The 19,751-nt window shown below is 44.7% G+C and overlaps 1 protein-coding gene across 2 annotated transcripts in view; it reads right to left on the bottom strand.

Annotated features, from left to right (window-relative positions):
• The window catches only part of TXLNG (taxilin gamma), a 51,798-nt gene that overhangs the window by 20,357 nt on the left and 11,690 nt on the right, over positions 1–19,751 (bottom strand). The window contains exons 1-2 of one of the 2 annotated variants that reach the window (XM_040997606.1): positions 2,709–2,766; positions 2,472–2,582 (exon numbers count right to left, since the gene is read on the bottom strand). In XM_040997606.1, the coding sequence (XP_040853540.1) occupies positions 2,472–2,582; positions 2,709–2,757 (160 nt within the window). In that variant the 5' untranslated portion in view covers positions 2,758–2,766. Of the gene's footprint in view, positions 1–2,471; positions 2,773–19,751 lie in introns of those variants that run through there. The other variant, XM_040997597.1, reaches the window with a different exon arrangement.

The following is a 19,751-nucleotide window of genomic DNA, read 5'->3' as shown; positions in this document are numbered from 1 at the left end:
CCTTGGAGAAAAGAGCTTCAACAGTTTAACGCCTTCGGCAGCAGGGAGAAGCAGGTGGCTGAGACAGGAGGGGACAAATGGTATTCCAAGTAAGTCAGAACATTTTCCTTATTAAGCCAGTTGGCAGATATCATTTTTAGTTTTTGAATTGTTCACTTTTATACATGTGATATTAAAATACATATCTTAAAAAATGACCAACTGGTAGGGGTAAGGAAGCAGGCTGACTTTCAAAAAAATACTATTTTTTTTTGGTTTAAGCTGCTAAGATGGCACTTGACAGGCAAGTGAAGTGGCATGCAGGTACAGCCGCTGACTGAGATGCTGGCATCCCATATGGGCAATGGATCTGTGCTGGCTGCTTCACTTCTGATCCAGTTCTAGAAAAGCAGGAGAAGATGGTCCAAGCACATGGGCCTCTCCTACCCACATGGGAGATCCACAAGAAGCTTTTGGCTTCTGGCATTGGCCTGGCCCAACCCTGGCCCACACAGCCATCTATGGAGTGAACCAGATCTCTCTCTTCCTTTCTCTCTGTAATTCTTTCAAATAAATAAATCTTTAAAAAGAAAACTTGTCTTTTGGCATCCTATATCATACTATGGGGCTCACTTCCTGCTGCTATGTAGCCTGGGAGGCAGGAAGTGGGGACTCGGGCTGCTGGGTTCCTGGCACACTCTGCTCTTGGGAGACTTGGACTGAGTTCCAGGCTCTTGGCTCTGCTTGGCCTGACCTAGCCATGGCTGTTCCAGGCACTTGAGGAGTGAACCAACAGTGGGAGATCTCTAACTTTCAAATGAAGTAAAAATGTTTTTAAAAGCAGTTACATTTTTATACACCTAAAATTTAACATAACAAAATCTGCTGTCATTTAGTGCAAGGTTAATAAGAAGTTTAGGAGGTAATTAAATATGATAATTGAATATGACCAGAAATAATTATAATTTACAATTTTAGAACAATTCTTAACATTCAAATACTATTTTGGTTTTGATTATAGAATCCACTCAGCACAAAATTTCTTTTAAAGTATATGTACAATGTAATATATTCACAAGATTGTGCAACCACCAATATCTAATTCTATAACATTTTCATTACAACCAAAACAATGCATATTCCCACCATTCTCCCCAGCTCTGGCAACCACAAATACACTATCTTCTGGGATTTGCCAATTCTGGACATTTAATCTGAATAGAATCACACAACATGTGATGTTTTACATGTAGTTTATTTTGCTTTGTAAAATACTTTCAAGGCTCATCCACATGGGATGTACCGATGGTGCATTCATTATCATGGCTCAGTAATATTCCATCCCATGGACAGGCATTTTACTTATCCATTCAACAGTTGGAGGATATTTGTGTAGTCTTAAAACTTTAACTGTTATTGATAATGCTGCTAGGAACTTCTGAATATTTGTGCATAAGTGCCTCTGTAGATTTTTCATTCTCTTGGGTGTATTCCTAGAGGTAGAATTGCTTTGGTCTTATAACAGGTATATAACTTCTGGAAATTATATTTTCATAAAATTGAGAATACTGGTTTTGAAGAAATCTGTCTTGTTTATAAAGAATTAGAATTACTTTTTTTCATATCTGTATATAGTTTTACCTTTTCCAGGGTAGATGAAAATAGATTTAATAAGGATAATCCCAACTTACAATCACATAGAAAACCATGCAAATGAAACCTGTAAATCTTAGATATAATAAGTATTAAAAACTCAAGAGGACTTTTAGCTTTTAGTAAGGGTAAAATAAAAGCGGATCAGGGGTCAGCATCATGGCATAGCGGGTCAAGTCGCTACCTGACACTGGCATACGCTATCAGTGCTGCCTTGAGTCCTGGCTGCTCTAGTTTGGATGCAGCTCCCTGCTAACGTACCTGGGAACGCAGTGGGAAATTGTCCAAGCCCTCGGGCCCCTACACATAGGAGACTCAAATGAAATTCCAGGCTGCTAGCTTCAGCCTGGCCCAGCCCCAGCCACTGCAACCAATTGGGGAGTGAACTGGCAGATGAAAGATCTCTAACTCTGCCTTTCAAATAAGTCAGTCTTTTAAAAGGGAAAGGAAGATTCAAGTTTCACTGAGGAGATCTACTTCAGAAACTGTGTGACTAGAGCTAGAGAGGTAAAGCACGCCCTGCAAGGCCAGTCTTAGCCCACCTTGTGGACTGGAGAACATTATTGCTAACTGAGCGCTCAAATACACATACAGTCCCCCAGGGTTTTCAGCCAGACTGCATTAAAGATGCATTCAAGGCAAGTCAGAAACCACTTCTGTCAAGCTGGACCCATATGTTTTCTAGAACGCCAATTCTTAGTTCCTGAGACGCATGACTATGCTTCGTGCTCTGCTGCAGGCACCTCCGACCTGGCTATGCTGCTAACCACTGTGCCGCAAGAGACAGGAAGAAAAAGAGCAGTGCATGAAAACACCCAACTGCGGAGAAGTATCATTACCTAAGGTTTTCTCTGTGTTCCTGTTGCACTCTGAATCCTGCTGACCATCAGGGGGATCTGTCCGCGCTTCTCGCCCAGGAATGTCCTCTCTCGACTCTGGTGCGCAACAGGCTGGGCCCACCAAACTCCTGTTCCTTGTTACAAAGTCACTGCCTTCATCCGCGTCCAATGAATGCTTCTTAGTTGTCCCACCACAATTTGAGTCTTGATGTTGAAGACTATTTGACTGTGAGTTACACAACACAGCTGCTTTCACCCCTAGCCCACAAATTCCAGCTTCTTCCATTGTGCCAATTTCAAACTAGAGGGAAGGGGAAGGAGCAAAAAGATGGGAGAAGGGGTTAAATCCAATATAATCACTGGCTGATAATGGCATATCACAGTGTGACAGCTTTTTTCTTCCTCAGCAGCTTGCAGAATGAAGTGGAGATGGTAGTTTCTAAGTTTCACTGCAAGGTGGTCTAACTATAAAGAATAAGAAAACCAAAGTTAGAACAAATCCTAGAACTAAGCAGCACAAGGCAGGCAAGAACTTCCAGTTAGCCATAAATCTAAACTGACTTCCTGGTCCAAGTCACCACTTAGAATAACTAGTACCTGGAGGATTGGCACGGCGGCCAAGCCCTTGTCCAAGATGCCCAACCCCCTTCAGAAAGCCTGACTTTGAGTCCTGGCTCTGCTACAAAAACCAGCTTGTTTACACATAGCCTCGATGGCAGCAAGCGGCGCCTCGGCTGGTTGCGACAGGCCATTCGGGGAGTGACCAGAAGATGGAACATCTCTCTCTGCCTTTTAGATAAAAAAAATCTTTCACATGTTTTAAAAATTCTGTAAATCCCCAACTGAACTTGAACTGTGGCAATGCAACAAGGTGGAGGAATCCACCATGGGGAGAGGTTGGGGGAGGGGGAATCCTAGTGCCTAAAACTGTGTCACATAACACAATGTAATAAAAAAAATTCTATAAATTAAAGTAATAACAATAATGAGCACCTTAACAGAAGCTAATAAGCTGTTCCAATCCAACAGGCATTAATTACTCTCATCTTCAAGGAGCTGGTACAGCACAGCTGGCTAGCTACCCTCTTAGCCAAAGCTAACTCCTCCAGCAGCCTGTGGCACTGACCTGGGCACCAGTACCAACCAGAAACCCCATTTCCCACCCTCTTGTGAAGTTCCCAGCAGGGGAGTGTGAGCAGAAAAGAGCTTTATTCTTAGAAGTATACATTCTTTTTCTATCACCTCTTCCCAACTCCGGGTGAACGCAGAGGTCTCCAAGACCCTAAGGGATAGAACAACCAAAAGATGTTAAGTAGTCTGTATCCCAAAATCCCATGTACACACAATCAAGCCCTCCTACCTACAAAGAAAACCCATACAGGGGAACAGGAAATAAACTCCTCTCACATTAAGCACCTGAAATTGTGAGACTACCCTGAGCAGCCCTTACTGACCTAATCATCATGAACATACAGAGGCTTCTCTTATTATGGACTCAGCCATTTCTCTCTATGCCATCACACTGTTCCTCGTATGTATTATATGAGATTTTTCACCTGGTGAACACTTCTCGGGCATGTGACATGGTACAAATGTAAATTCTGCACATTTCTTCCCTGTACCAAAGACTTCTTTTCTGAAGAATACTCCTGAGGGGAGATGTCTCCTGCCCTCTTATCACAAGTAGACAAAAGCTACCAAAGACTAATGAGAACAGAGGGAAGCTAGTGCCAGTAAGCATGGGACCCAGCGAAAGCACTGAACATAAGGCATCAAAGTAGAGCGACAAAGGAGATACGACACAGTGACAAAGAGAACTTACGGACTGCGAGAGAAATCAACTCTTATGCTTTTGGAAGAACAAACTGGCTGCTTTGAAACACTCCCTAGCATTAGCCATCTCCTTAACCCAGCCAACCCTACCTGCAGAATGTCACCCAATATTTGTATATCTATACCCAACAACCAAGAATGTGTAAAGCAACACTATGTGTAAGAGCCCTCCCAAACGGCGGCAGTGCAAAGCTTCCATCAGCTTAGCAACAATACACTGCACTCTGCTTGGTGCTGCCCAGCAACGCAGCGACGATGCTGTGGCAAAGCTGCCACAGCAGGACCTACTTCAGGAACACTTAGACACAAAGTTCAAAAACAGATCCTCTAAAGAGAAAGAGTAAAGATATGTTGCTTTTTATGACATATATATGTGTAAAATGCCAATTTCTTAAAATCTATTCAAAAGCAATGACATGGGCCTGGCACGATAGTGGTGGTTAAAGTGGTTAAAGTCCTTGCCTTGCACATGCCAGCATCCCATATGGGCACCAGTTCTAATCCCGGCAGCCCCACTTCCCATCCAGCTCCCTGCTTGTGGCCTGGGAAAGCAGTTAAGGACGGCCCAAAGCCTTGGGACCCGTTGCATCCGCGTGGGAGACCTGGAAGAAGCTCCTGGCTTCTGGCTTTGGATCTGCTGAACTCCGGCAGTTGCTGCCACTAGGGGAGTGAACTAGCAGATGGAAGATCTTCCTCTCTTTATAACCGCCTTTCCAATAAAAATAAAATAAAATCTTAAAAAAAAGAAACAATGACTTGTCTACTCGAGCATCTCTGGTACAGCTGGTTAAACCACAGCTCGCAACATCAGCATCTTAGTCAGCTCCACTGCTTCTCCCTGCCACGTATGCGGGAGGCCTGCATGGGGCTCCTGGCTTCAGCCTGGCCAAGCCCTTGCTGTTTCCACCATTTCAGGAGCAAACCAATGGATGGAAGATCTTTTCCTCTCTCTGTAACTCTGTCTTTCAAGTAAATAAATAAAACATCAAAAAGGGGGGGGGCAGATACAGGTCGGACTCTGCACAGTGGTTAAAGTGCCACTTCAGACACCTGCATCCCACATCCTACTGCCTGGGTTCAACTCTCGGCTCTGCTTCAAATTCTATTTTTTTTTTTAAGATTTATTTCATTTTTATTGGAAAGTCAGATATACAGAGAGGAGGCGAGACAGAGAGAAGATCTTCCGTTCACTGGTTCACTCCCCAAGCAACTATAATGGCTGGAGCTGAGCCGATCTGGACCCAAGAGCTTCTTCCAGGTCTCCCGCGTGGGTGCAGGGTTCCAAGGCTTTGGGCCGTCCTCAACTGCTTTCCCAGGCCACAAGTAGGGAACTGGATGGGAAGTGGGGCTGTCAGGATTAGAACCAGTGCCCATATGGGATCCTGGTACGTTCAAGGTAAGGACTTTAGCTACTAGGCCAACGCAATGGGCCCCCAAATTCTATTTTTTTAAAAGATTTATTTTTATTGGAAAGATTTACATAGAAAAGGAGAGACATAGAGGAAGATCTTCCATCTGTTGGTTCATTGCCCAAGTGGCTGCAATGCCCATAGCTGAGCCAATTCTGAAGCCAGGAAGCAAGGATCCTCTTCCGAGTCTTCTACGTGGGTGCAGGATCCCAGGGGTTTGGGCCGTCCTCCATTGCCTTCCCAGGTCATAAGCAGGGAGCCAGATGGGAAGCAGAGCAGCTGGGTCAGAAACTAGCACCCATATGGGATGCCTGTGCTTGAAGAGAGAGGATTAATTAGTTGAGCCATTGCGCCAGCACCCCCTCCACATGCTCCCAATTCTTTTTGCTGCTGACGCATGCTCGTGCTCCGGAAGCAGGTGCGGTCCCCAGTAGTTGGGTCCCTGACACCAACATGGAAGACTCAGACTGAGTTCTGGGCTCCTAGCTTTCTCTGGCCAACTTCTGGCTGTTATGGGCACTTGTAGAGTCAAGCAGCAGGTGCTCTCTGTCCCTCTGCCTTTCAAATGAAAATAAATGTGCAACAATAAAATAAAGCTGACAGCTACATAACCACTGGTCTGTAAGAATAGAAAAATCAAAATAAGAAAGCAACCTGTCATCTATACTTCACAACCTCATGTGGGCTGATTTTGGGGTACGATGGAATACATTTATGAGGAGAGAAGCATATGCAATCCCTAAGGGAAGTGCAGTGAAACCAAGTGGAGGCGTGGGAAGCACTTCTACAACATGCCCGTCTTTACCTTTTCAATTAGGTACCATGAGTTCTTTGACAAGAACTTTCCATTTTGTCTTAATTACCTGGATGAATAAAATTCTCTAATATCTAGAAACAAATTCAGGAAACAAAGGCTATGAAATGTTCATCATGCTGATCGAGCTGTTTAGTTTCTGCACCTCTTGTAGCCCGAGACACTTCAAGCGGCCAGTGTGCTGCAGAACAGTTAAGATGTTGCTTGGGCTTCTCCATCCCATAGCCCAAGTCCCTTGATTTAAATCCCAGCTCTGCTCCCTAGTCCAGCTTCCTGTTCAGGTACATTAAAGAAGGCAGCAGGTGGGACCCTGCTACTAATGTGGGAAACCCAGATGGAGTGCCTGGCTCCAGCTGTTTGTGTATTTGAAAAGTGAGTATGCGGATGGCAGACATCTTTCCACACTCCAAACACAATTTAAAAACAAACCCTAAAGAATCATGCCACTCGTACAGAAGCAGAGCATGTGCTGCCCGCCCCAGCTCTCCTCTGCTCACAGCACACAGTTCATAATCTTCCTTCCACTATCTCAATATTTGGAACTAAGACAACTCCCTAATTAACCAAGAAATATCTTCAAAATGGGCCACGAGCTCACTGCTAATAAATTGTAAGTGCAAGGAATAACTATTATAAAAATGTTTGCAAATAAACAGTAAGAAGTGGTCTAGATTCATCAACTATTTGTAATCCTTTTTTTTGGAAACAGACTGCAAGGAAATTAAAAGCCTCTAGAAAAAAAAATTTAAGACACTTGTTTCCCTTCTTTGTGATCAGAGACAGATGAACAACTTTCGCTAATGCTCTTCCAAATATAACTGAAGTTAGGAGCCATATTTCCTTGGCTTATTCTTTTTAAGGGGATTAAATATTTTTAGTAATAATTGCTCTTTTACCAACAGTGCTGTAAAAACTAAAGAGAAAACAGCCAACATCCATACTTGCTGTGCAATTACTTCCACTGCTGTCTGCTCGGAGGAGCGTGGAGCCTTCCAGCAGCAGCAGGTGCAGTACAGGGCGTGCCCAGGCCTGGTCAGCAAGGGCCAGGAGCACCCACCCCCCGAAGGGAGCAGCTGGGAAAGATGGTGGGCAGTTACATATTCTCCTGGGCATGGATTCTTAGCTTGCCTCAGATTCCTGAAAGAGGATACAAAGAACTTGCGAAACAGGCAAAAGAGACCTTTGGTCCCAACAAGCAGACACTATAAGATGCCCTCAAAGTTACCCCCATTTAATCTTCCCTAGCAAGAGGCAGGCCTAATTGTCCCCAGATAAGGAAAATGAGACTTGGTGGGATTAATTAACTCTTGCTCAACATGATATTAAAATAAATGCCAGCTCGCAACATGGCACATCCGCCCGAGCGGCGCTGGGGTGGGACGCATGAGCAGGTTGCCGTCTTGGAGCAGAGGGGCTGAAGGAGCTGGAGAAGATGCGCCTGTGGGCCTGAGGGATCCTGCCAGCAGAGTGCAGTAAGATGTGATCAGATCAGATTATGAGAAACCTCAAAAACTAAACAGCCAAATTCATAGTTAACAAGTTCAAGAGCCTAAGTTCTATTGTACTATTTCCCTCACTTACAAATTAGCCCTGGGAAATCAAAGTTCAAACCAAACCAGAACCTTGAAACAGCTACGAAATAAATCTAATAAATTAAATACTTAAAGAGGTAAGTATGCTAGACATACAGGTATGCATTTAAGAAAACAGTTGTGGGGGCGAGGGGGGAGGAGGCGGGCATGCTGTGGCACACAGGGTAACACAGAGCCAACAGCCCAGATGCACACTGCTTCTAACCCCAACTGCTCCACTTCAATCCAGCTCCCTACAGATGTACCTGGGCAAGTAGTGCAAGATGGACCAAGTTCTTGGGCCCCTACACTCATGTGGGAGACCAGCAAAAACGTCCTGGCTCCTGGCTCTAGCCAGGCCCAGCTCTAACTAATGCAGGTGTCTGGAGAGGGAGCCAACAAATGGAAGTTCACTCACGATCGTTCTCGCGCTCTCTGGGGAGCTAACCAACAGACGGAAGCTCGCTCATGGTCATTCATTCTCTCTCTTTTCTCTCTGCTTGTGCGAGCGTGCATGTGTGTGTATACAGAATTCTGCCTTTCAAATAAGTAAATACATCTTTTTTTTAAAAAATTAAGAAGAAAAAATTAGGAATGCCGGAGTCCAGCTCCAGCTGAGTTTGGGACTCAAGAAGGGTGCGTGGATGAGGCATAAAGAGGAACGAAATGGAACACTACGATTTCATGATCATAATGGGCAATGCAATAAAGCTGTCTGCTTAATTTATACAGAAGCCTTCGTTAAGGCTGGCACAGACTTCACACGTAGTCAAGCAGGCATTCCTAAGGAGAGTTCTATCAATTGTTTCACCTTGAGGCAGGATATCAGCCATCCCAACCCTGAGGTCAGGAAGTTATATTAATAAGTAACACATTCCTACTACAATCCTCATTCTACAACTTAGTCTTGAATCAGTTAAAGCAGGAAATGCATCACAGAAGGAAGGAGCTAAATAAAGATCAAAGAACGAGGGAAAGAAGAGATTCCCACTACACCTAGGGACGGAGCACCCTTGATTAGCATATGGTCAATGGGGGACTTAACACCTTGATTAGTATATGGTCAACAGGAAAGCAACAATAAAAGGCCCTTTGGCTAAAAGGGTATCAGCAACATCAACTTCCAAGCTCACATTGGTAGCAAATTCTGCAGAGGCAGACAATGCCTAAATAGATTACAGAATTCTCAGCAGGGTTGTCCGGGTGTCCATGCAAACGGAGGCAGAGCTGCATTCAGGTGGCTGTAGACATCCTCCGGGCCCTGACACACGGGAAGTTCCTTGCCACCCTGCCTGCAATGGAACAATACTCTTCACACCTTCCTGTCTTCCACACCCATCACACAGACCCCAGCAAGAAAGAAAAAACAACAAAAACACTGGGTAAGATCTGCCAAAATTTTAAGCAGGTATCAACTCTGAGATTAAAGGAGTTGACACCCATTTCATTTAGGGCAGTGATATTTCTAAATAAATTGCAGGGATTATTTAAGAGATGGAGGTTAGGACTTCAGATTATTACCTCCCCAAATCCCTCCAACCCTATTTCTAAAGGTTTATCGTAACTGTTGTAAGTGAGCAACCAGAAATAATAAGTCAGGTACATATGTGAAAACAAGCTTGGCTGCTGTGGGACCATGAAGGAAGAACTGGACACGTAACTAGTAAAAGAAATTAAAGATGTCTTGCATGTCTCATCAGCTACTGGCCAGTAGGGAGGCTTGCTACGAGCCAGAGCTTAACCTACTGTGCCAGCCCCTTGTTGGTTTTGATCTTTTTAGTAAGTTTTTTCAGATTTTTAAAAGATTTATTTATTTTTATCGGAACATTAGATATACAGAGAGAACAGACAGAGAGGAAGATCTTTCGTCCACTGGTTCACTCCCCAAGTGGCTGCAATGGCTGGAGCTGCACCAATCCGAAGCCAGGAGCCAGGAGCTCTTCCAGGTCTCCCACTCACTTTGGGCCATCCTTGACGTACTTCCCAGGCCACAAGCAGGGAGCTGGATGGAAAGCTGGGCTGTGGGATTAGAACCAGCACCCATAAGGATCCTGACATGTGCAAGGCAAGGACTTTAGCCACTAGGCTACCGTGCCAGGTCCCAGATTTTATTTTTAACACTGTTTATATAGTTGACAGGGATGCATGACCACGTGGGGAGGAAGGGGAGTGAACAACTGCTTCAGTTCTTTCATTTTGCTCCTGTTCCTTTAAGGGGGAAAGGGAGGGAACATTTGTTTTTTATCTTTTTATCATCTGTTTTATCAATCACCTCCTAAACTCTCCCAGTATCTGAGGGGCTTTTACATTTCCAAACACAAAGTTTTAAAAACAGGCCTGTAAGATTAAATTTTCATGTGATTAAATTGGGGAAAAAATTCATTGGTTTTATAATTAACTTAAAATGATTTACATGCAGGGCCCTGGCTAAATCCTTGCCTTAAAACACTGGGATCCAATGTGTGTGCTGATCATGTCCCAGCTGCTCCACTTTCCCATTAAATTCCCTGCTTGTGGCCTGGGAGAGTAGTAAAAGACGGCCCAAAGCCTTGTGACCATGCACCCATGTGGGAGACCTGGAAGAAGCTCCTGGCTCCTGGCTTCGGAACGGCTCAGCTCTGGCCGTTGTGGCCACTTGTGGAGTGGAGCAGCAGATGGAAGATCTTTCTCTCTTCTGTCTTTCTTTCTGTAAATCTGATTTTCTAATAAAAATAATAAACAAATCTTTAAAAAAAATTATCACCTGACATTAGAAAAAAGACATGCTTTACATACAAAGCTATCTTAATTTTCAGAGAATTATTATGCTGAATGGCAAAGTTCCTCAGGGTTAATACTTAATCAACCATTAATATCAAAATCCTATTTTAAAATATCTTGGATCAAAGTCTTTAAGATATACAATTACATCATTCAATGTCTCCTTAAACAGCAGTCTGTTTTACTATGTTAGAACAAAGGAATGAAATCAAAAGGTTTCTATTTTATGAGATAAAATTATATATTCCAGTGTACTAGTATATAATTAGATTCTGGCATGCATGTCTCTACAATATGCTTATAATCTTTGAGATAACAAATTCCTTTTTAAAAACCTATTGTTTTGTTTAAAGTTTTGTCTATTTTTATTGGAAAGTCAGATCTACAGAGAGAAGGAGAGAAAAAAAATCTTCTATCTGTTGACTCACTCCCCCAGTCACCACAACAGCTGGAATTGAGCGAATCTGAAGCCAGGAGTCAGGAGATTCTTCCAGGTCTCCCACATGGGTGCAGGGTCCCAAGGCTTTGAGCCATCCTTAACTGCTTTCCCAGGCCACAGGCAGGGAGCTGGATAGGAAGTGGAGCTGCCAGGACACAAGCCAGCACCCACACGGGATCCCAGCACGTACAAGGGGAGAATTTAGCTGCTAGAATATCCTAATATCTCAAAATATAAGCTCTCAAACAAGAGATATAAATATAAAGGAGAGATATAAATAGTTCAGGCATGAAATACTTGTCTAAGACTTCCAAATTATATACCACTGTAAGAAGAGACCACATGGGCCTGGCACGGTAGTTTATACGTTAAAGACCTTGCCTTGAACGTGCCAGGATCCCATATGGGCACCAGTTCTAATCCCGGCAGCCCCGCTTCCCATCCAGCTCCCTGCTTGTGGCCTGGGAAAACAGTCGAGGACGGCCCAAAGCCTTGGGACCCTGCACCCGCGTGGGAGACCGGGAGGAGCTCCTAGCTCCGGGCTCCTGGCTTTGGATCTGCGCAGCTCCAGCCATTGCAGCCACTTGGGGAGTTCATCATCGGACAGAAGATCTTCCTCTCTGCCTCTCCTCCTCTCTGTATATCTGACTTTGCAATAAAAATAAATGAATCTTTAAAAAAGAGAGAGACCATACATATCCATGCAAGAGAAATCACAGAAAAATCTTCTCCTAGTATCCCACACAGGTGCAGGGTCCTAACGACTTGGGCCATTCTCCACTGTTTTCCTAGGCAATAAGCATGGAGTTGGCTGGGACATGGAGCAGCTTGGACACGAAGCCCATATGGAATGCCAGTGCTTGAGGTGGGAGGATTAGCCTATTGAACCATCATGCCTGCCCCCTCAAATAAATAAATCTTTTAAAAGATGTTGTCATTGAGGTTGCTGCTATTGGGGTAAGAAGGTTATGCCACTACTTGAGACTCCCACATCCTATTCAGGAATGCTTGGTTCAAGTCCCAGCTGCTTTACTTCTGACCCAACTTCCCTGCTAATGTACATCGTGGGAGGTGGCAAATGGTAGAATTATTTGGGTCCCTGCTATAAACGGAACACAAATGGAGTCCAACATTCTCCGCTTCAACATGGCCCAACTCTGGCTGCTACTGGAATTTGGGAGTGAACCAACCGATGGAAGAGCTATTTATCTGTATCTATCTTTCCCCTTCCCCTCCAAATGCTCTTCCAAATAAGTTGGTATTTTTGTTTGCTTTCAAATGGTCTTTGATTGGTGCTGTGGTGTAGGACATAAAACTTTGCTTGCAATGCCATCACCTCATCTGGTGGCTGGTTTGTGTTCTTCCACCCTGACGGCTCCCCTTCAGATGGAGCTTGCTGCTAACTGCCTGGGAGAGCAGCAGCTAAACTACCTGGACCCCTGATATCCAGTGGGAGACACAAAAGCAGCTCCTGGCTCCTGGCCCACAGCTGGTCATTCTGGCTATCTGCTGAGTGAACCAGTAGACAGAAGATCTAAGTGTTTCAAAATCAATCATTTTTTAAAGATTTACTGATTTTTATTGGAAAGTCATGTATACAAAGAGGAAGTTCTTCTGTCCGCTGATTCACTCTTCAAGTGGCCACAATGGTCAGCGATGAGCTGATCCAAAGCCAAGAGCCAAGAGCCAGGAGCCAGGAGTCTCCTCTGGGTCTCCCACGTGGGTGCAAGGTCCCAAGGCTTTGGACAGTCCTCCACTGCTTCCCCACGCCACAAGCAGGGAGTTGGTGGGAAGTGGGGCTGCCAGGATTAGAACTGGTACCCATATGGGTTCCCAGCGCATGCAAGGCAAGGACTTTAGCCACTAGGCTACTGCGCCAGTCCCAATCAATAAATTTTTTAAATACGTAATTTTAAATTGTGTCATTTCACATAAATGATATGCTATATCCAAAACCAAAATCCTTCAGATATACCAAGATTGAGACATAAAAAATAACAAAAAACTAAAAGGAATTTTATATAAAATATTTTTCACAAAATTCAGACTGCAAGAAACCATCTGAATGAGTCAGAGTCAATTTTCAAGGATTTGTGAACAAGTAAATCACAATTAAAGAACTAAAAATAACCTACACAGAAAAACATTTTCAACCTTGCTTTAGTTAAGGGAAATACAAATAAAAATGCAAGTCAAAGGAAAGCAGCATTTTTTTGTTTCCAGTTTTTCAATGGTTTCTAAAAATACAGCCCTAATGTGGGCACGCCGGTTACTCATGCTACTCTTCAAGGACTTGAAATCGGCAGTGTAGGTTTGTAGAGATCTGTGCAAAATTCTACGAATGTTTAAATGCACATTCACTTGCTGCCAGCAATTCCACAATCTGGGAATCTGTAGTCTCACTGAGTGCAAAAGGTTATTCACTAAAGCACTGTGTGGTCCCATGCACAATGTGCAAGTAATCTGGGCCCAGTACAACGACGGCTCAGTGGCTAAATCCTCACCTTGCCTGTGCTGGGATCCCATATGCGAGCCAATTTGTGTCCCAGCTGCTCCACTTCCTATCAGCTGCCTGCTTGTGGCCTGGGAAAGCAGCAGAGGACGGGACCCATACCCCTGTGGGAAATCTAGAGGAAGCTCCTGGCTTCCGACTCCTGGCTTCGAATCGGCTCAGCTACAGATGTTGCAGCCACCCGGGGAGTGGTCCAGCGGATGGAAGATCTTTCTGTCTGTCCTTTTTCTGTGAATCTGAATTGCACTAAAAATAAATAAATGAATCTTTTTAAAAAATCTGAAAATACTCTAAATGTTCATCAATAGCAAACTGGTTAACTACATAATGGCCATTCATACAAGGTAAAACTAGGAATCTATTCAGAAGGTAAGGTAGATTCCATGCTGATACAGATATTCAAGGTGTCACAGGAATGAAGGACCATGTTTAGTACAAAGTGAACATATCAATATAAACAAAAACATACATACATAAGCCAGCATATGGATAAAATTTTACAATATATCCCCCAGAACTGCCCAGCATCACCACCTTTAGAGTGTGTATGGACCTACCAACTGGAAATAGAGGAAGGCATTTTTTTTGTAATTCTTTGTTCTACTTAAATTAAGTTGATGTATAAGACTTATTGAGATTTGGCTTGCATTTCAGTCTCACACTTTCATTATTCCAACTGTCAGTTCAAGCCCAGCATCTGAAGGTAGCAGAGGCAACAGCTCATTCCCCATCATCCTTTCCCTTGGCTTTGTTCTATCCCAGCAGGAAATGTAAATGAGTAAGCTCACTACTGGGAGTGCCAGAATCTGTAACAGTAAAGCTCTGGAACTTACTCCAAACTAGAAAACTGCCAGGCAGACCAAGATCTGAAACTGGGCAATCCAGTTTTGTTCATATCCTGGCTTTCTGTCACCATTACAGGGACACACAAAAGGTTAGCACTTAAGGATAGTAAAACAAGTGTTCAAGTGGACAAGAGAGAAATGACAATAAGCAGAGAAAAGTAACTCTCCTCCTTCCCCTCTAACGTCAATCCAAAAGAATTAATCTATGACGACTTTACAGGAGGAAGGCAGAGCGCCTTTAATGAGCTGACCACTGAGTAGAGGAGGCAAACTCCAGGCCTATCTGGATAGTTCTGAAAATAGAATTCAAGTAAGTATAGTGGAAAAGAAAGGACCCTGTCTGCTAGGGAACAGACTCTGTCTGCTAGGAAACCCGCCAATAACTAAGCGTGCCTCACGTCTCCTCCGTTGCCCAGGCACACCAGGCAACCAGCCTCCTTAGCGCCCGCAAATCCTCCCACTAGAGTGAAGTAGGCTCTACTGCTAAACATGCCAGCTCATCACGAACTCCCCATTTGGGAAGTGAACCAGTAGCACACGGACCTATCCACTCCTCCCCCTGGGACCATTCTGCCAGCAGCCCACTTCCCCTCCAGCTCCCTGCTTGTGGGCTGGGAGAGTGATCGAGGACAGCCCAAAGCCTTGGGACCCTGCACCCACATGGGAGACCTAGAAGAGGCTCCTGGCTTCAAATCAGCTTAGCTCCGGCCATTGCGGCCACTTGGGGAGTGAACCAACAGATGGAAGATCTTCCCCTCTCTCTCTCTCTCTCTCCTCTATGTATATCTGACTTTCCAATAAAAATAAATAATTTTTTTAAAAAAGATATATGAAATACACAAAAGAGAGCCACCACATTATATACAACACTGTTATCCTGAGTAAAGAAAAAAAAGCAGAAAAAATATCTAACATTACTAATTGTTACATTCCAGGCACTCACAGAAATTTATTATTTAGTTTACACTTCGTTCAAAGAAAGTTAAAAAATAAAAAGAATTTTAATCTACTGTGACTTTCCTATTACAGAAACTAGGGAGAACAGGGTCAACAGCTAGTAACGGACACCTATACTAGTAACGGACACCTATACTAGTAACGGACACCTATACTAGTAACGGACACCTATACTAGTAACGGACATCTATACCTAGAGTCTGGTTATAGAAGCAGGTGCTTCCACAGGTGATGTCCTAAACAACCGCAGCTGTTTACATGGTTCTTGTACAAATCTTTTATTCTGGGGCCAGTGCGGGCACACTAATCCTGCCCCTGCAGAGCTGCCATCACACTGCTTCATTTCCAAAAACAGCTCCCCGCTAAAGACCTGGGAAACAGCAGAGATGGGCCATGCCTTGGGTCTCTGCACCCATGTGGAAACCCAAAAGCTCATTAACTCACAGCTTCAGATAAGCTCAGCTCTGGTCATTATGGAAGCTCTCTGTCTCTAACTCAAGGGAATAAAACAAATCTTTCCTCAAAACTTTTTAATATTTATTTGAAATACAGATTCAGAGAGACAAAGACAGACATCTTTTATCCATCAGTTCTCTCCCCAAATGGCTGCAGTGGTCAGAGGAGGGCTTGTCCAAAGCTAGGAGCCAAGGTTACAGAATAGGTGTGGGTGCAGGACCACAGAAACCTGGGCCATTTTCACTGCTTTCCAAGGCAGACTAGCAGCGAGGTGGATCAAAAGTGGCACAGCCAGGCCACAAAGTGAGCACCTTTAAGAAAAACTGAATGAGGGCCCGGCGCGGTGGCGCAAGTGGTTGAAGGTCCTCGCCTTGCACCCCCGGGATCCCATATGGGCGCCGGTTCTGGTCCCGGCAGCCCCGCTTCCCTTCCAGCTCCCTGCCTGTGGCCTGGGAGGGCAGTCGAGGACGGCCCAAGGCTTTGGGAACCTGCACCCGCGTGGGAGACCCGGAGGAGGCTCCTGGCTTCGGATCGGCATAGTATCGGCCCGTTGCGCTCGCTTGGGGAGTGGGTCGTCGGACGGAGGATCTTCCTCTCTGTCTCTCCTCTCTGTATATCCGCCTTTCCAATGAAAAAAATAATAAAAATAAATCTTTAAAAAAAAAAAAAAAAAAAAAAAAAAAAAGAAAAACTGAATGACATGGTGAAGCTGCCACACTGAGTCACAGCTCCACCACGTTCAAGCCAGAGTTCCTGCTGAAGCACAGCCTGGGGACAGCAGACAATGACTCAAGTACTGGGGTCCCTGCCACCTATATAGGAAACTTAGACTAAATTCCAGGTGTCTCGCTTTGGCCTCGCTGTTGTAGGCATTTCAGTGAATCAGAAGATGAAAGATCTGCCTTGCAAACAAAGTAAAAATTAAAAACTTTTAAGGGCCAGAGTTGTGGCGTAGTAGGCTGAGCCTACACCCGTGGCACAGCCATCCCACATGAAAGCTCCACTTTCATCTGGCTGCTCCACTTCCCAGCCTGGTTCCTGCATCCATGTCAGAGACCTGAATAAAGCTCATGGCTTCACATTGCAGCCACGTGGGGGAGTAAACCAGAAGAAGGAAGTTTTGTTTTTGTTACTCCTTCACTCTGTAACCTTGCCTGCCTTATTTTTTTTTAATAATAAAGATTTATTTTTGTTGGAAACTCAGAGTTACAGAAAGATCTTCCATCCACTGCTTTATTCCCTAAGTGGCCGCAACAGCCAGAGCTGAGCTGATCGGAAGCCAGGAGCCAGGAGCTTCTCCTGGATCTCCCACATGGGTGCAGGATACCAAGGCTGTGGGCCATCCTCCACTACTCTCCCAGGCCACAGGCAAGGAGTTAGGTGGGAAGTGGAGCAGCTGAGACATGAACCGGCACCCATATGTGATTGCGGCACACGCAAGGTGAAATTTAGCTGATATCATGTCAAGCCTAAAATCCTTCCTTTCAAATAAAAACAAAATAAATCTTTAAAACAAAAATTCTTAAAAATACACAAATATTCCATAAAAATAAAGTTAATTGGACCCAGCATGGTAGCCTAGTGGCTAAATCCTCTCCTTGCATGCATCAGGATAACATATGGGCTCTGGTTCATGTCCCAACTACTCCACTTCCCATCCAGCTCCCTGCCTGTGGCCTGGGAAAGCAGTGGAGGACAGCCCAAAGCCTTGGGACCCTGCACTCAAATGGAGACCTGGAGGAAGCTCCTGGCTCTGGATTTGCCCAGCTCCATCCGTTGCAGCCACTTGAGGAGTGAACCAGCAGATGGAAGACCTCTTTCTCTCTTTCCTTCTCTATGTGAATCTGACTTTCCAATAAAAATAAATCTTTTTTAAAAAGTTAATCAAGATGAATATCCAAATGTTCATTTATAAGTAAATGGATAAACAAACTGCAGTGTATGGAAGCCATAAAATATTATTCAATATTGGGGAAGCTGCTGTGGTACAGCAGGTCAATCCACTGCCTTCAGTGCCTGCATCCCATATGGGTGCCAGTTGGAGTCATGGCTGCTCTACCTCTAGGTAGCTAATGTACCTGAGAAAGGATGGTGCATGCTTAAACACTTGTATCCGCTGGGAGACCCAGAAGAAGCTCCAGGGTCCACACCCCTGACTGGCTTGACCTAATTCTGGCTGCTGCAGCCATTGGGGAGTGAAACAATAGATGGAAGATTTCTCAGCAGGACTCCTCCCAAATCCTTGTTCCGATCACCTGCTTGGGAGATTCAGAAGAAGCTAGTAGCTGCTCACTTCAGACCAGCCGAGCTCAGGCCATTGCTGCCACTCGGGGTGCTCAGAAATAATAAATAAATCTTAAAAAATAAGGGGTGGGGATGGGGCCCAGCACAGTAACCTCGTGGCTAAAGTCCTCACATTGTACGCACTAGAATGCCATATGTACACCAGTTCTAACCCCAGCAGCCCCACTTCCCATCCAGCTCCCTGCCTGTGGCCCGGGAAAGCAGTCGAGGACGGCCCAGGGCTTTGGGACCCTGCACCCGCGTGGGAGACCCGGAAAATGTTCCTGGATCCTGGCTTCAGATCAGCTCAGCTCTGGCTGTTGCATTCACTTGGGAGTGAATCAGTGGATGGAAGATCTTCCTCTCTGTAGATTTGACTTTCCAATAAAACTAAATAAATGTTTCCAAAAAAAAGGCCTGAATGTTTTCAAAAATGTTATTCAGCATTAAAAATGCGCCAAAATAGAGCAGGCCTATGGCACAGTGGGCAAGTCCACCTCACTGGAACCCCACAAGTGCTCCTTAAGTCCTTTCCCTGCCTAATCACCTGTGTCTTCTGCCGCGGTAACACTTTACGCCAGAGTTCACTTGAGGCCAGCATGTGGTGCAATGGGTTAAGTTGTTGCCTGCCATGCTGGCCTCCCACTTGGGCATCAGTTCAAAACGCAGCTGTTCCACTTCTACCCCAACCCCCTGCTAATGTGCCTGGGGAAGGCAGTGGAAGAAGGCCCGAGTGCCTGCATCGCTGCATCCATGGGGAGCCCTAGAACTGGCTCCTGACCGACCCACTTCTGCCTGCAGCAGCCACTGTGCGAGTGAACCTGTAGATGAAGGACCTGTCTCTCCCTCTAGAACTCTGCCTTTCATGTAAATAAACAAATTTCGTTCTTTTTAAAAAGATATATTTTCATTAGAAAGGCAGATTTTACATAGAGAAATTGAGACAGAAAAAAATCTTCCATCTGCTAATTTATTCCCCAAACGAGGATTAACAGCCAGAACTGAGCTGATCCAAAGCAGCAGCTTCTTCTGGGTCTCCCATGCATCGAGTCCCAAGGCTTTGGGCCATCCTCAACTGCTTTCCCAGGTCACAAGCTGGATGGGAACTAGACCAGCTGGAACACGAACCGATGCCCACATGCGATCCTGGCACATTCAAGATGATTAAACCACTGTGCCATTGTACTGGGCCAATACGTAATTTTTTAAAAAAAAATCCTGATACATGCTATAGCATGGATGAACCCTGAAGATATAACGCTAAGTTAACAGAAACAAGACACCTAAGGAAAACTATTGGACCATACACACAACAGTTACAGCACTTGGAGTTGAACTGCCAGGAAGAGGCATCTGGAAAAGTGCGGATAGCATTGTTCAGGACACTCCCCTCCTGTGCCG

The sequence above is a fragment of the Ochotona curzoniae genome, unplaced genomic scaffold (assembly GCF_017591425.1).
Source record: "Ochotona curzoniae isolate NIBS_2020 unplaced genomic scaffold, NIBS_Ocur_1.0 contig_1274, whole genome shotgun sequence".
In the NCBI taxonomy this organism is placed as follows: domain Eukaryota; kingdom Metazoa; phylum Chordata; class Mammalia; order Lagomorpha; family Ochotonidae; genus Ochotona; species Ochotona curzoniae.
Note: the sequence above shows the minus strand (reverse complement) of the source record. Positions and strands in the feature narration are given on the sequence as shown.